The sequence below is a fragment of the Lycium ferocissimum genome, unplaced genomic scaffold, assembly GCF_029784015.1.
Source record: "Lycium ferocissimum isolate CSIRO_LF1 unplaced genomic scaffold, AGI_CSIRO_Lferr_CH_V1 ctg1793, whole genome shotgun sequence".
NCBI lineage: Eukaryota > Viridiplantae > Streptophyta > Magnoliopsida > Solanales > Solanaceae > Lycium > Lycium ferocissimum.
The window spans coordinates 41,669-57,341 of NW_026717495.1; the positions used below are offsets into that span (position 1 = coordinate 41,669).

Sequence of the window (15,673 nt, forward strand, 5' to 3'; positions counted from 1 at the left end):
TGTAAAAAAAAAAATCCATCTACTGATATGTTTTTAAAATGTAAAACTTGGCTCAAAGTAACAATGTTGGTTCGTCTTCTTGGTCATCTGATCAGACATGCATGCTCGACGTTAAGAGAAAGTCCCTATCGTCTAGGAAGATTATATAAAGAGCAGTTACACTGCAACTTATGCTCAATTTTCCTTTTTATTGAACTAAAGTTTGATCAATAGATGTTGTATTTTTAAGAAATGTCTTCTAGTAGCATATTAACTTTGTTATGAACTATGATTTACTCATTTGGCAAAGATTGTAATAAAAATTGGGAAAATTTTGATAGTTTTCGCAGTTTGTGAAGTTTTCATGTTTATAAGGAAAAATATAACTTAAAAATTCAAATTTCATGTCCAAACAAAACTTTAACTTCAAATCAACCTGACATCAAATTACTGATTTCAAATCATATCCAAACGGGACCTTAATATATATTCTAGAAACCTACTCGACATCTCAACTTAGAATTGATAGCGTCTAAACTCTAAATCAATCTTCATCAGCAAGGAAGCCTTTCATTCTCATTTGTCATATGGACTCATGGTCTGGGAATTAATTACTTTAGTCTAATTTTGACTGCTTGTTGATGGAATACATGCATAAACAGCGGAAGCAAATAATTAGGATCGAACTTGCATGTAATATAGACAATACATAATCAAAATCTTAATCAAACATAAAATTGATATTTATTTCTTGAAGCATGAATGCGACCACGTATCTAGCCTTCAAGCATGAGCAAAAGTTGTTCACGTGTTTATCCTTTAGTTCCACAGTCTTCTGCTGTGTAACTCGAATAATACCAGAATTTGCGAAATTCGTGTGGCCAAATTTCTGTGGAAAAGGTGTAGAAACTTGTAATGGCCGTGACCTCCTTATGGAATAAGAGTCATTTTATAACTACAGGTTTTAGGGTTTACACCATTTTTCCAGACCTGCTATATATGTCTTACTTTTCCACCAAGAAATAGGATTCCATTTAATTCTTTATTATTCGGGCACAACAGGGACCACGAAATTTAATTAAAAGGCTTCCTATTATGAAATTAATTCGAAATATTTAAATTAATTCTACCATAATAAATTACGAATTATTCCACTAAAAATTCGTAATTGCACTCCTCAGTTCAATTTAAAAATCTTTCATTAAATCTTATTTAACTCCCCATGTTAAAATTACAGATACCAATCAATTAAATTAAATTAAATTACTGACAATTTAATTCATTGACTAATTAAATCCTTTATACTTCCGCTTAACTTATTTCATGTGACGGATACAAAATTCACCTGCAGAGTTTTCACATGAAAACTTATAAGCATCCATAAAGGAGTATCATCAATATCAAAGTCGAGACATGGATTCTATCAACTAATTAGTATTTCTCAAATGTATTTTGCCATTATCCAATTTAGCAGGAATACATAGACCCGCAATTGAGTCGACATTTTAATAAATCAAAATAATGAATAAATCACATTTATCATAATAATCATATCATGATTACGAGTATAAGTGTATTTAATGAGTTAGAGAGGTTGTTTTATATTCAGTACAAAAACACTTATCTCTACTTGGTCCGTTCAATACATACAAAATGTACTAGCACAAGAAGTCGGAACTATACCGTTCCCATAATGAAGATAATTATATTAATCTTGTGCTACAATCATACCGATAGCTTTTTCCAATTTCCATCTTAGATTGTGAACAAAAACTTTATACTTATAAGAACCGATGATTTAATCTTCCGTGTATAAGCTAAACTTTATACACTAAATCATCTACTATATAAGTAAAGGACTCACATACTAGTACATGATCGTTCCCATTCAATATTTGGAGGGAGTATTATTTCTCAATCCTTAAATATTAGGGGGATAAAGTGCGATTGACTCTATTAAAAATTGAATAAATAATTGTTCTATAATAAATAATATATCCAAACATATGGTTATTAGTATATATCCCAACACTAGTATCATACATTAAGGTTAGTTATTTTTTGTTTTAGAAGAAGATATAAATATCTAATATTACTATTACAATGTCAACGTATATACGGGCAACAACTCTATTTCATAAACACTGCTAATTGCACAACTTATTATTCTCATAAGTAAATAATCAGTAGATCATATCCAAACAGGGAATTTATTTGACAATAAAGTGGGCATCATGACTAGAGATGTCTAATTGCATGGAAATTGCCTCCAAAGCAGAGCGGTCCAATTAATTCCACAATTTTTAATAACAATTTAAATTTAAATGCTAAACATTTTGTTGATAAGCGAAATAAAAACATGCTTTATCTCCTATATAGATAATTAAACATCCATAACAAGTAAGTGGATTAACTTGAAAAATAAAATAAATTACTTTCTGTGATAATGTGAAAATTACACTATATTTTACTACTACAAGTTACGTCGTAGAAATGGTGCATATAGTCTCAACCGTAATTAGAAAGACTTTCTAAAACGAGAAAAGTCCCAAAAGTCGTCCCCATATAGTCTTGAAAGGGTGTTAGAACTAGATACTCGCCGTGTATATCTGACACTAGTTGGTTCTCAATTTCCTAAAGCCTATAATCTAGTCTCATTGGAACTAGGCTAGTCCCCTCTTCCTAAAAAGCAAACAATTTCAACAGTCCTATCGTACCTTCTCTCAGTATGCAAATGCAGAGAAGCACATTGCTATTCAGTTATCTCTGAGCCTATCCCATAAAACTTACAGAATATTTTCAAAGTTATAAAAAAAAAAAAACTTTTATTTATGAGTTTTAACTTATATAAAAAAACTCATCTTTATTTGTTGCCAGATACAACTTGCATAAATCCTAAGTAGGCGTTTGGACATGCGATTTGAAATTATGAGATGAAATCAGCGTTTGGATATGCATTTCATCTCATGATTTCAAAAATTTTAAATATTAAAGTTGACCCATAAATTGGTAGATATTTTTAACAATTAATCCCACCAACCATTTTCCAACCTTTATTTATGTCTACCATGTGGGAGGATCATATTAAAGAGTAGTTACATTCATGGGCGGAGCCACCTTAGGCGAAGAGTGGTGAGGTGGACACCCTTTGTTTTAAAAATTATGCGGTGTACATATTTTAAATGTTAGTTATTATGCTTATATATTTAATTTTGCACACCCTTAACACAAGTTAAAAGAAAATTTGCACACCCTTCGCCAAATTAACTGGTTATATTACTATTCATGTTAAATTTTCTTTTTTATTGAGCTAAAGTTTGATCAATTGATGTATTTTTTAGAAAGGCCTTCTAGTTGCGTATTAATTTTGTTATGAACTATGACTTGCTCATTAGGTTGTATAAGAATTGAGAATATTTTGATAGTTTTCGCTACTTGTGAGGTTTTTATGTCTATAAGAAAAAATAAAACTTGAAATTCAAATTGCATGTCCAAGCATGGTTTCAAATCATGGTTTCATCTCATGGTTTCAAATCATGTCGAAACGGCTCCTAAATTAGGAGATTATGGAAAGTATTTTTTAGGTTATCTGATAATATTTTTTTTAGTTATACGTGTGTTTATGTTAAGACCTTTATAGAACGAGCATAAATATTTTTTATAATGTTAGTAAATTTTAACTTATAATAGAAAGTTAATACCATATATATTTTCTAGATGGTTTTAATAATATGCATTAGAAGTATAAATAATATCAGGTAATTTTATTACAAAATTAAGTGATTTGATAGTATAAAAATTTCTTACACTACTGTTGTACATAAACTTAAATTCATCTGTAATTACTTAATATATGAGCTGATGCTGTAAAAAAAAAAAAAAATACACTCCAAGTTGTACTCTTATAAGAAGCAAACAGTTTTCCACCCTCCATTCCATTTCATCCCAAGTGTGCGCTTTCTTATACTACTAGTTGCATATTCAACATGGACCCAGAGGCTTTCTCAGCTAGTTTATTCAAGTGGGACCCAAGAGGTGCAATGCCACCACCAAGCCGGCTATTAGAACCGGTGGCACCACCACAACCTCCTCCACCTCTACCACCACAACCACCACTCCCAACTGCGTTTTCCATGAGGAGTACAAGGGAGCTAGGAGGACTAGAAGAGTTGTTTCAAGCGTACGGTATACGCTATTATACTGCTGCTAAGATAGCTGAGCTAGGGTTCACTGTGAACACGTTATTGGACATGAAAGATGAGGAACTTGATGATATGATGAATAGTCTCTCGCAGATTTTTAGGTGGGATCTGCTTGTAGGAGAAAGGTATGGTATCAAAGCTGCTATTAGAGCTGAATGGAGGAGGCTGGAGGAGGAAGAAGCCAGGCGGCGCGGCCATATTCTGTCTGATGGTGGAACTAATGTCCTTGACGCTCTCTCACAGGAAGGTTAATTAATTACTTGCTTTTAACTTGAATCTCCTTAATTTGTTCCCGTGAAGTAATTATTTAATTAAACTATTTGCACTGAATTGCTACGCACGAAGTTGTTGATATCGTGCGTAATTTTCATAAGGCCTACAGTTTGTTTAGAAATAATAACATGATCCTTGTTGAACCACTGTTATATTGAACCACTTTATCTTTTACCGGTGCATGCAACCAACTAGCAGCTATAAGGTACTCTAGCGTTCTTGTTGCATATATATTTTTTTAATTAATTAATTAACCACCCAAGCAGGGGTTGCTTTCATTAACCAACGAAGGGTACCAAAAGCAGGGGTAACATCCATACCCCCTAGGTCAAGATATTACAACAAAGAGTAGTTATCTTGGCCCTGAACAATAGAAAAACAACTATGTTCAACTTACAAAAAAGTTAGATTTGTCATATCTACTTCTAAAACTTGGCAACTGCCATTGATCAAGCTGAAAAGGGTCTTTGCAGCTATTAGGCAATTGATGGTAGGAGTTGTAGTATTTGGCCTGATCCATTGTAGTAGCATTTTTGGCTAAACCATCTGCGACTTGGTTTGCTTCCCTGTAGCAATGATTTATTTGCACCTCTGCTTGGCCCAAGATCTGTAGAGTGTCTTCAATGAGTAGTGTGAGCTTCCTGTTATCAGTCTTGTGGTTCTTCAAGAAATTGGCAATCAACATAGAATCAACTTCTAAAGTGAATTTCCTATAATTATAGTGAAAGAAGTATCCTACAATTTTCTCAATTTCTTTTTGAATATTTTGGATTGTTAATTCGTATACTTTTCACTAAGTTATTAAATATGTATAAAAAATCTATGTTCGAAATCGCAATGAAAATTAAGTGCTATAGCTCTCAATACTCCTGAGTCCTTACACATAAAATGAGTCTTTTAGAGTAATTAGATTGATTTTATCCGTACTCATTCATGTGTTACGACGATTTTTGTACGTGTGTGAATAATTGAGTATGTATATAGTATAAATTTGTCAATTTGTTGCATAAATATATGGTGAAAATGGGAAGTAGGGTTATCAGAGGAACCAGTGCAGCAGCAAGAGAGAGAAGCAGCGGGAAGCGGTGGTGGCGGGACATGGGAAGTGGTTACGGCAGCAGGTGGCGGAGGAAGAATGAAACAAAGGCGGAGGAAGAAGGCGGCGGGGAGGGACAGAAGGGGAGCGTCGGCTGACGACGATGATGAAACGGAGGAAGGACAAGATGATGAAGAGAATATGAACGAAGGTGGAGGAATAATAAGTGAGAGGCAAAGGGAGCATCCGTTTATTGTAACGGAGCCTGGTGAAGTGGCACGTGGCAAAAAGAATGGCTTGGATTACTTGTTCCATCTCTATGAACAATGCCGGGATTTCTTGATCCAAGTTCAGAATATTGCTAAGGAACGTGGTGAAAAATGTCCCACTAAGGTCACCTTCTTTTCCTTCTTTATTTTTACACTATGGTCTTAATTATTGAAAATCTTTTATAAAAATGGCATAAAATAATTTAAAAAGCCAAATTACCTATTATAGAAATATTTAGAACATAGTAATAGCGTTTTCATATTATCCTACATAAGTTGAATCCTTAGTTTAGTACTAGCAAGTAGCAACCAACAAGCTTTGTTCCATTTTACTCCAATATTCAACACTAAAATGATTTCGACACTATATATGTGCTAATCAACAATCTATATTCTCATGTTAAATAAAAGATGATATTTTTCCATTATGGTTTATTTAATTCATTAATAATTGACATGCTTTACCCCTATCTTCTATTAAATCTTCTTTGACAATATTAGTACAGTATCTGTTTTACTGAATCCTTTAAACATTATAGTAAGATATTTTGGTTATGAAAATTATACGTAAGTAATATTTTTTTTGTCGTTTCTGAATATAAAATCTGTTTCAAAAGGCTTCCAGTGCTGATTCTCGCACATTGAACCTGCCCATTTAATATGTTGTACATGAGTTTCGCTTCACAAATTATACATTTCTTTAGATATTTCATTTTTTTATTTTTTCTGTATTTTCAGATATAAGCCAATTTACTTTATAATACTTTGTGTTCAATCTATACTCGTTTTTTTGCTTTACTTGCGAATGGATGAGAAATTAGTAGTGGTTGGGAAAAGCTTGTGCATGAAAATGAATATGGGTTCGGAAAACCTCGTTAATTGGGTCAAGGGTAACCATTAGCTGTCCAGAAGAAAACTCGACAGCTAAGGTACGGACTGATGGGCTGAACCATAAAGCTTGAATTCCAGCCTCGGCCCATTGCTTCATTTGTACTTCCACTCAAGTGTCTCCACCTGTAAACTTGTCGTTGCCAGATCGATATTCTACACATATTGACCACGTTAGGAAATAAAGCCTTCAATGTACTTTAGTATGAAACCATCAACGTTTCTCACTATAACCTAGTAATGTTACTGCTCCACCATATGTTACCATCACTTGTTATTCATTAACTAATCTTTTACTACTCTCAATCCAGAATCAACTGTTATATTTTATAGCACTTGTATCGACAAGAGGTAGCAGGTGTCCAGTAAAATAGTTAAGATTCACGCAAGCTAGCCTACATACTATAGTTATAAAATGAAACGTTCAATCATAGTGTTCTTATCCAATCGAATGGAAACGAATGACCATCAGATGGTTGATTCACGTGTGTTGAAATTGCAGGTGACGAATCAAGTGTTCAGGTACGCAAAGAAGGCAGGGGCAAGCTACATAAACAAGCCAAAAATGCGACACTATGTGCATTGCTATGCACTTCATTGCCTTGATGAGGATGCCTCCAATGCTTTGAGAAGAGCTTTCAAGGAGCGAGGAGAGAATGTTGGGGCATGGAGACAGGCATGTTACAAACCCCTGGTGGCCATAGCTGCTCGACAAGGCTGGGATATCGATGCCATTTTCAACGCACACCCTCGATTGGCCATTTGGTATGTCCCCACCAAACTCCGCCAGCTCTGCCATTCTGAAAGAAGCAACGCTGCTGCAGCTGCTTCTAGCTCAGTTTCTGGTAGTGTTGGTGTTGTTCCTGATCACCTGCCCCATTTCTAAGTTGTGCTTCTGATGTTGGCACTTTACAAAGTAGATCTACTTAGTATCTCTAACTTTGCCTCTATATCAACTTACCTACTTTTTTCTACTACTGATGTAATCCTTTCGGCTTAAAGATCAAAATCTTCTGCATAACATGGGGTGCCTCATTTCACTTCTGCAAAACTGCTTAAGCTTAAGATCTCTAACTTATAATGGTTCGGCAATCTTGATATCTACTATTTTGATGCAAATATCTACCTAGGACAACAGAAGAGAGTGAGAATAGACCACAAAGAAGGAAAATGAATGACGGGACCAAATGGTACAAGTATTCTCATTGCACAAGTATTTTACTGTCACTTCAATGTATAATTGTCAAGAAATTTGTCAATGTCGAATAAACATTCTCAATTCAGGGGATCAAGAAGAATGAGTAGGGTATCTCCATAACACATCACCCCATGTGCTCTGTCCCTCGGTTACCTCCTTAATCACAGATGCTACTTCGTCCACACTCACACGAATCTGCTGCTTGCTGTCCCTTTCACGGATCGTCACAGAGGATATTGAATCCACTGTAATGGCAAAGGGAACTCCAAGTTCATCTGTTCTAGCATACCTTTTTCCTATTGATGTACCTATAGCACAAAATCACATTGTTAATGACGATTCATATAGCCAACCTCAACTTATTTAGGACTGAGACATAATTATTGTATTAGCAATTAATCAAACCAAAGACTATATTGACATATTGTAGCACTACAACAAAGCCAGGTTATCATGGTTTAGTAAGGCTGCTGATAATATCCCATATATTAGTTAATAACTCTGTTGGTATACAAAGAAAACTTCAGCACACATATATATAACGGAACAGTGTCCCAGGTGCAGACATCTTCAGATATCATAAAAGGAATTTTTACGCGTTACAGCTACTTTTAATACATAATTAGTGGTAATAACTACCTTTTATTTTAATTACTAATAATAACTAAATACTTTTCTAATTTAACTATTATAGCTACATAGTAATTTTTGAATTACCATTTCACAAATACACCTAAAAATTAGCACCCCCAATCCCATATCCCCTTTTAATGGTAACAATATTAATCACTTAATATACATTACCATTCTCTCTCCTTTTTCATAACTTCTTACCTTTTATGATCGTCTTCTTCCTCTCTTCACCCTTCTGCAAAAATTTCACTTCCATTCTCACCAATCAAGAAGATTCGTCATATTCTTTTTTTTTTTTTTGTTCAAAAAAAGGAAAAAAAATCCTTAAAGTATTCACGTTCTATCCCATCTCCTGTGTTTCGTGAAATTTTCGCTATTTGTGTTATTGTTCTTCCACAAAATCAACTTGGTGGAAGTGATTGTTTTTGCTTCAGGCCATGGTGGTGGTTATGGCGGCGCACACGAGAGAAAGGGAGAGAGAAAGTTTTTTAGGGTTTTGAGAAGACGAAAAATATATGTATTTGTGTATGTTCTATGATATAACTACCAATTGTTGTGATTGGTGGTGTATTTTTATAAGTTTTTCTATATATTTGTGTATTTTGTTCAAATTAATTTCATCAGTTCATCTAGTTTCAAATACACGGGTGACGCAAATACATGGTAAGTTTTCTATATATTTATGTATTTTGTTCAAATTAATCCCATCAAATACATGGGTGATGCAAATTGTTACTCACACAAATACATGAGATTTAATATAAAATACATGGGGTTTGATTGGAAACTTCAAATACATTAGTTATGCTATCAAATACATGGATAAATAAAAAACGAAATCAATATTGAAAACTTCAAATACATTACCACTAAATACATGGGTAATGCAAATTGTTACTCACACAAATACATGATATTTAATATAAAATACATGGAGTTTGATTGGAAACGTCAAATACATTAGTTATGCTATCAAATACATGGGTAAATAAAAAACGAAATCAATATTGAAAACTTCAAATACATTGGCTGTTGATTGATCGTGTTGTTTTGAAATCACATAAATACAACTTGAATAGACGAAATTTGTGAAATCAAAACGGTGTTTTTGCACGAAATACCTGATGATTGATCGTGTTTGTTTTGTCAATGTATTTTCAGAGGTGTTGAAGATTTAATTTGAAATTTGAATTTTTACGTTTGAATGTGGAAGAATGCATGAAAGAAGAGAAACGTGTAAGGAAAGGGAATATTACAGCAGATTTTGCGAAAAAGAAGGTAAAAAATATCTTAATTTCTCATTTAATACCACCACCGTTACCTAAATTAAAGGAGCTCATTCCTTTTTTTTAAGATGCTCATGTATTTGAAACAAATACATGCGAAAACATACACAAATCATCTGATTTTTAGCTACGAATGGTAATATTAAAAAGGGTAGCTACAAATGGTAGGAAGCTACAATAAGGTAGTCATTTGAGAAATTTTACCTATCATAAACTTTATTTAGCCCTAGGGAGGCCAGTACTACATGGGATAAGAGCACACCGATGAATTGGGGTCCCCGTGTATGGTAAGCTAAAAGGAGTAAGAAGTCAAACTCAAATTTCTGCATTTAGACAATGTGAACCCAGCAGTTGTCAAGTGTGTAAGCGCCAACCTTAGCCCGAGTGCAAACTTAATTTTCACTTTTTCAGTCATATTTAGAGGATAGAGCAAACAAAATTGATAGATGGAGAATATTAGCTTGGACAGGTGGGGCCTTAATTAAAATCGAAAAATACATTATGTCAATAACTCAACATTAACATCTGAATATTGTTCAGAATTTCATTTAGTGAACTTACTAATTTCCCAGTGAAATTTGTCCCCTTTGCCCTATAAGGCTATAATAGTGGTGTTTCGGGCCAGCTTGTAACCTCGACTAAATTCTGTCTGCTATGTTTAAAACTAATAAATAAGTGCTTCTTAATTGATCTCGTCGTTAATATTAATAAAAAAATCTAATCACCAATTACCAGCGTCCTCCAACCAGTATAAGTGTTATCCGACTCTGTTAACTAATGCTTAGGCAAAAGGGAAGAAATAACCTACTTTCTTTTGCCTCTAGCAGGATTTGATCCCTAGTCTTTATGATGTTCATTCCAGCTTCACTGCCAGATCACACCATTAGGTGCAATTCCGCAGTGAACATTAACCCAATATTGCAACCAATGTTAGAATTTGCTAAACCAATCTCTGTTTTAGGCCAAAGTAGAAAGCATATCTTAATAGGAGTCTAAAGTAATGTCCACGTATCGATTTCTTATGAGAAAAGGGCAAACAAATAATTCGTAAGCAACTGATAGCTCAAATTAGTCACTCCCAGAAATGGCAAAATGAGTAAACAGGTTACATGTATAGCTATGAACGGGATGAGAATAAATCTCCAAACACCCTTGATCCACGTAGCTTTTTAGGGGAAATCACAGGGAAAATTAGTGACGTATTTTGAAATCAACATTCATATAAATTGAAAGAATAGAAACTCATTATACTTGTTAAAAGAAAGAGGAAGTGACACTCCTAATTCAGAAGTTGCACAGCTTAGTGCTTAGAATAACTTTTGAGGCTGAGGATACCTGTTATATCAATCTTATACGAGATCCCATAGGCAGTCAGTGACGTAGCAATTTGTCTGGCAACTTCCTCATATTGTTGATTCTGAACCAATGGAAACACCGTGCATTTGATAGGAGCTACGAGAGGAGGGAAACTGAAAAAATGCATTTGTTCATCACCATCTTTGCTAGGTCTGGTGTTGAAAGAATGCTCATAGAGGCAGTATATTATCCTCCCAATACCAAAAGATGGTTCAATGACTGATGGAGTGAAAACCCTCTGATGTTCCTTTTTTATTTCCTTGGAGATGGAAACCATATTCTTGTTTATAGTGACAACCCTATCGAGTGTGCAAACATGAAACGCAGCCTCCCCCTTAGACTCCAAAGTTGCTTTCATTTCCATTGCTTCTTTTTCACCCATAGCCTTGTAACAGAAGCAAACAATAAGCTTAATAATTAACCCTCACGTGAAGGGCATGAACGAGTAAACTAATGCAAAGCTGTTGGGTACCTCTAGTGCTTCAACCACCATCTTTTGTTTACCCTTAAAAGCAAGACCCAACTCCTTTTTCACTGGAGCTATAATAAGCTTCTGAAAATAGAAATAACACATTAAGCTAGTTAGTATGTTTATGTATTTTAATCAAGGTTACTAATAGACAGCAATCTCTTGTTCACAGATTGAGAGAGAGACAGACCTCTACTTCCCTGGGCTCTGGAAACTTTTCTTGGGCCACAAGAAGCACACCACTTTTATCCTGCAATAGGTGCTCAGTTCAGTACAGAATAGTTTACTCAGAAAAAATACTCTCATTTGCCTGAAACCCTAGGGAAACCATAAGTTATCAGATAGGTCCAGAAAAGAAGAAAATGGTGAATTTGGAAATTCAAACACCAAGCAACTGATGAAGTACCATAAGAAAAGACCTGGAAGGGGGCTTGAAGAATATAAAGAATTAACAGAATGTGACTATTTTATGTAAGCCTCACCGTGTGAGCACGCAAGTCATAGGCAGATCTATCAGCTATACCAACACATTCAATCCATCCATAGGAGCATTCAATTTCAGCATCCCAACAGTCTGCAGCATAATGTGCCATTTCGTTTGCAAGATGTTGACGGAACCGTAACCGATCTTTGTCAATACCAAGATGAGTAAGAAATAGATATACTCTCCCTATGAAATATCCAAGAGTTTCATTGTTGACAATTCCCTACAGAAGTAACAGTGGTAAGTCATTTTCAAATTGGATAATGGAAATCACAGAGATTTTATTCATTAGAGCAGGAAGAAACCGAGGAGAGGTTAATTGTTGACTTTAGCTAACCTGGGCAACTGCTTCACCGAGAATTATTCTCCTTGCTGATCTTCCAGCCACCTGGTCTTCCCTCGGGAACATCAAGGACTCCAACTTTGCAACATCAGGAAATTTTGGATGAGACTTATCCTCCGGGTCGACAAAGTGCTCAATCTCAGCTAGTGTAAATTCACGGACTCTCAGGAGACCTTGACGTGGTGAGATCTGCATTTCTTGTCATCTTAAATTATAATGCAACCATGGTTTTGGACACAAACATGATCCTTCTATGATATAGCTAGAGAGGTGAAATAAATCTAGGAAGCTTCAGCAACATATAGGGCAGCCCGGTGCACTAAGCTCCCGCAATGCGCGGGGTCCGGGGAAGGGCCGGACCACAAGGGTCTATTGTACGCAGCCTTACCTTGCATTTCTGCAAGAGGCTGTTTCCACGGCTCGAGCCCATGACCTCCTGGTCACATGGCAGCAACTTTACCAGTTCAGCAACATATAGATCAAACAAAAAAGAAAAAAGACAGACAAGAGTTACGTAAAATATTAAAGTGCATTGGTTGCCTAACATTTCTACACAAGACGTATTAGCATAATGCTATTAGCTGCAAATTTGAAGCATCACTCTTTGTCTTCTTCGTCACACCAAGGCAGCAGATTAAGACAGAATAATCTACAGATTCTGATCATCAGCATGTGGAGAAATTTTAGTGCCCGCACAACTGCTTATTCACCCTCCCACCCTTCATAAATCATAAGCTCCAAGTTATACTTTTTGCCAGATAGATAGTCGAAAAAATACAAATATGATCAGGATACACATCAGAAAAGTAAAGGCAACAGTGAGATATGGATTTTAAACCTCATTTCTAAAAGCTTGACCAATCTGTGCAGCTGCAAAAGGAAGCTTATTTCCATTGTAATAGTACAAGTCCTTGAAGTTGACAAAAATGCCTTGAGCAGTCTCCGGACGCATGTAACTGCACGCAAGTGAAGACAGAGGCAAGATATTCAAGAAATATCTATAGCAAACTAAGCAAAAGCAATGGATTAGCACATTTATATATAGGGTCTGCTCCAAATGATATTCATTTCTTACCCAGGACTCACGCCGGATGGCCCAATTGAGGTTTGGAACATGAGGTTGAAAGGATAAGGTGCAGAAAGAGGGTTCTTGGTATCTGGAGCAGTAATGCCATATTCCTTAATCTTAGCACCGAGCTCGTCAGAAGAAAGATCATCTAAAACAGCAAGCACGTGCCTATATTCCGCGGCTTTTTCAGCAGGAAGATTAGGATCTCTCTCAAGCTTGTCTTTGCAAAAGTCCTTGAGCAGATGATCTGCTCGGTAACAAGTGCCAGTCTTTTCGTCTTTCACCATAAGATCAGTGAATTTATCCACATGACCTGATGCCTTTAGCACAACCTCAGGGGTAACACATGGGCAATCAACCTCTAACATGTTCTCCTCAAGAACAAAATGCTGAATTACAGAACAACAAGTCACCGGTAAATATATGAAAGTTGAAAGAACCCGTTTTCTTTTTCTCTAAAGAGAGAACTTAATATAACAATCTCCATACCAAGCCATGATCAAGAACATGTCTAATGAAAGGCTTAATAGATCACCAACCCCTTAAACTTGCCAGTAAATTTCATTTAGACACTCGAACTACAACTTGTTCCAATTTAACACCTAAACACATGATAAAGTGTTCCTATTAGACACTTTTGGTTCAAATGTGAAAATTCTTTTGCACGTGTTCTCAAGTGTCCATTACGTAGTTAAGTTAACCACTTAAAACATGTCACCTCCTTTAATTACACGCATTAACCTCAATAAGCCGTAAAACCTCAGGCATGTTCCAATTGAGGCCGATGTGTATAATTAAAGGAGATGACATATTTTATGTGGTTAACTTAACTACCTAAAGAATTCAAAATTTGAATCGAAAATGTCTAATAGGAAAACTTTATTATGTGTTTAGGTGCTCAATTAGCAAAAGCCATAAAAGAAATTTACTGGCAAGTTTAAAGGGCTATTGCTGTATTAAGCCTAATTAAATCCATACCATTACTGTTCACCATCTAGTAAATAAACCCCAATTGGGTAAAAGAAAGTTGAGTCACTGAATTGGAAAGCAAACCTGACGCCAGAAGGCGAGGACGTTAGATTTAACAGCACAGCCAGGAGGGCCATAATCGTAAAGGCCAGCAACACCACGATAGATCTTGAAAGAAGGGATGTAAAATAGACGGCGTTCCAGTGTGTTAACCACAGCTTGCCGGAAAGCTTCTCTGTTTTGGGCTTCTTGGGCAAGCTCCATTTTTTTGAGACACACACCAAACAACAATTCAGATCGATAATGAATATTCACAATTCTTTCCAAAAGAAAGAAAATATGTGGTAAAGATATTTAGTCACACTGTGGATAACGGATATTTGAGGTTGTTTGGCTGGTTCATCAATTCAATATTCCGGTTGCCCTTTGCTTCTTAGGGTTGTTGCTTCTAATTCACGCTAATAATCTCTTCTTTGCTAATTAGCCTATTACTAATCATGATTTGAATTTTCTCGAGAACTAGTGCAGTCCACAGTGTCTAATTGCTTGCCTTTTTGACTGTTCTGTCAATATCAATATTATCTACTTTAAATGTCCCTTTTTTTTTTTTAGGCCTGATTCAAAAAAATATCTACTATTTAATATTTGGTAACTTGCTAAGTTTAATATTTTGCGTGGTGATTATTTACGATCATAAGATTTTTAAATAATATTTGATACATTATACTGCTACATATTTTTAGTTAAAAAACTAGTAAAAAAGTCAAAAATATCATTAATTTCTTAAATTTCATATCTAGTCAAACAAAACACTTAAATTAAAGCAGAAAGAGTAACAGATTAATAGCAAAGCATTACATTTATTTGATTCGATGCCTTTCTCAAGTTTGTAATTTCGTGTCTATTGTACATTTTCACTCACATGGTGCCACTTGCCAAAATAAGATATAAAAACGATAGGAATTGCGTAGAATAATTGCCTGATCCATTAGTCTCAAAATCATGTGGATAATCTTTATTATAATATGGTCAAATCTAACGAGCACTAGTTAATTCAGTATATTTAAACAAGTAATTTTTTTTTATACATATGGTCAAATCTAACAAATGCCATTTGGACTTTTTAAGGAGCTTTGAACTTGTAAGAGCACATCAACTAGCGGTCATTCACCAAGAAAAACAGTAAATATATTAAGAAAGCAGTGGATTTATTATTGTT

At 35.1% G+C, this 15,673-nt stretch overlaps 2 protein-coding genes across 2 annotated transcripts; one reads left to right on the forward strand and one right to left on the reverse strand.

The window, feature by feature from the left end:
* Positions 1-3,900: 3,900 nt before the first annotated feature.
* LOC132042799 (floricaula/leafy homolog 1) lies at positions 3,901-7,547 on the forward strand. Its single transcript, XM_059433322.1, has 3 exons — positions 3,901-4,428; positions 5,489-5,883; positions 7,150-7,547. The coding sequence occupies exons 1-3, from the start codon at positions 3,966-3,968 to the stop codon at positions 7,531-7,533; spliced, it is 1,242 nt and encodes a 413-aa protein (XP_059289305.1). The 5' UTR covers positions 3,901-3,965; the 3' UTR covers positions 7,534-7,547.
* A 251-nt stretch (positions 7,548-7,798) lies between these two features.
* LOC132042797 (glycine--tRNA ligase, mitochondrial 1-like) lies at positions 7,799-15,015 on the reverse strand. Its single transcript, XM_059433321.1, has 9 exons — positions 14,539-15,015; positions 13,492-13,874; positions 13,255-13,372; positions 12,411-12,605; positions 12,072-12,296; positions 11,780-11,839; positions 11,593-11,673; positions 11,100-11,505; positions 7,799-8,153 (listed from the first exon to the last, which is right to left on the reverse strand). The coding sequence occupies exons 1-9, from the start codon at positions 14,716-14,718 to the stop codon at positions 7,936-7,938; spliced, it is 1,866 nt and encodes a 621-aa protein (XP_059289304.1). The 5' UTR covers positions 14,719-15,015; the 3' UTR covers positions 7,799-7,935.
* Positions 15,016-15,673: the final 658 nt, after the last annotated feature.

Bases quoted from the DNA above. Each gene is read 5' to 3' on its own strand.
- LOC132042797 (XM_059433321.1), bottom strand. From the start codon at position 14,718: ATGGAGCTTGCCCAAGAAGCCCAAAACAGAGAAGCTTTCCGGCAAGCT. The intron at 13,373-13,491 runs GTAAGAAATGAA...ACTTGCGTGCAG, and splicing joins CCATCCGGCGTGAGTCCTGG to TTACATGCGTCCGGAGACTG. The intron at 11,506-11,592 runs GTACCCAACAGC...TTCTGTTACAAG, and splicing joins TGGTGGTTGAAGCACTAGAG to GCTATGGGTGAAAAAGAAGC.
- LOC132042799 (XM_059433322.1), top strand. From the start codon at position 3,966: ATGGACCCAGAGGCTTTCTCAGCTAGTTTATTCAAGTGGGACCCAAGA. The intron at 4,429-5,488 runs GTTAATTAATTA...AATGGGAAGTAG, and splicing joins TGACGCTCTCTCACAGGAAG to GGTTATCAGAGGAACCAGTG. The intron at 5,884-7,149 runs GTCACCTTCTTT...TTGAAATTGCAG, and splicing joins GTGAAAAATGTCCCACTAAG to GTGACGAATCAAGTGTTCAG.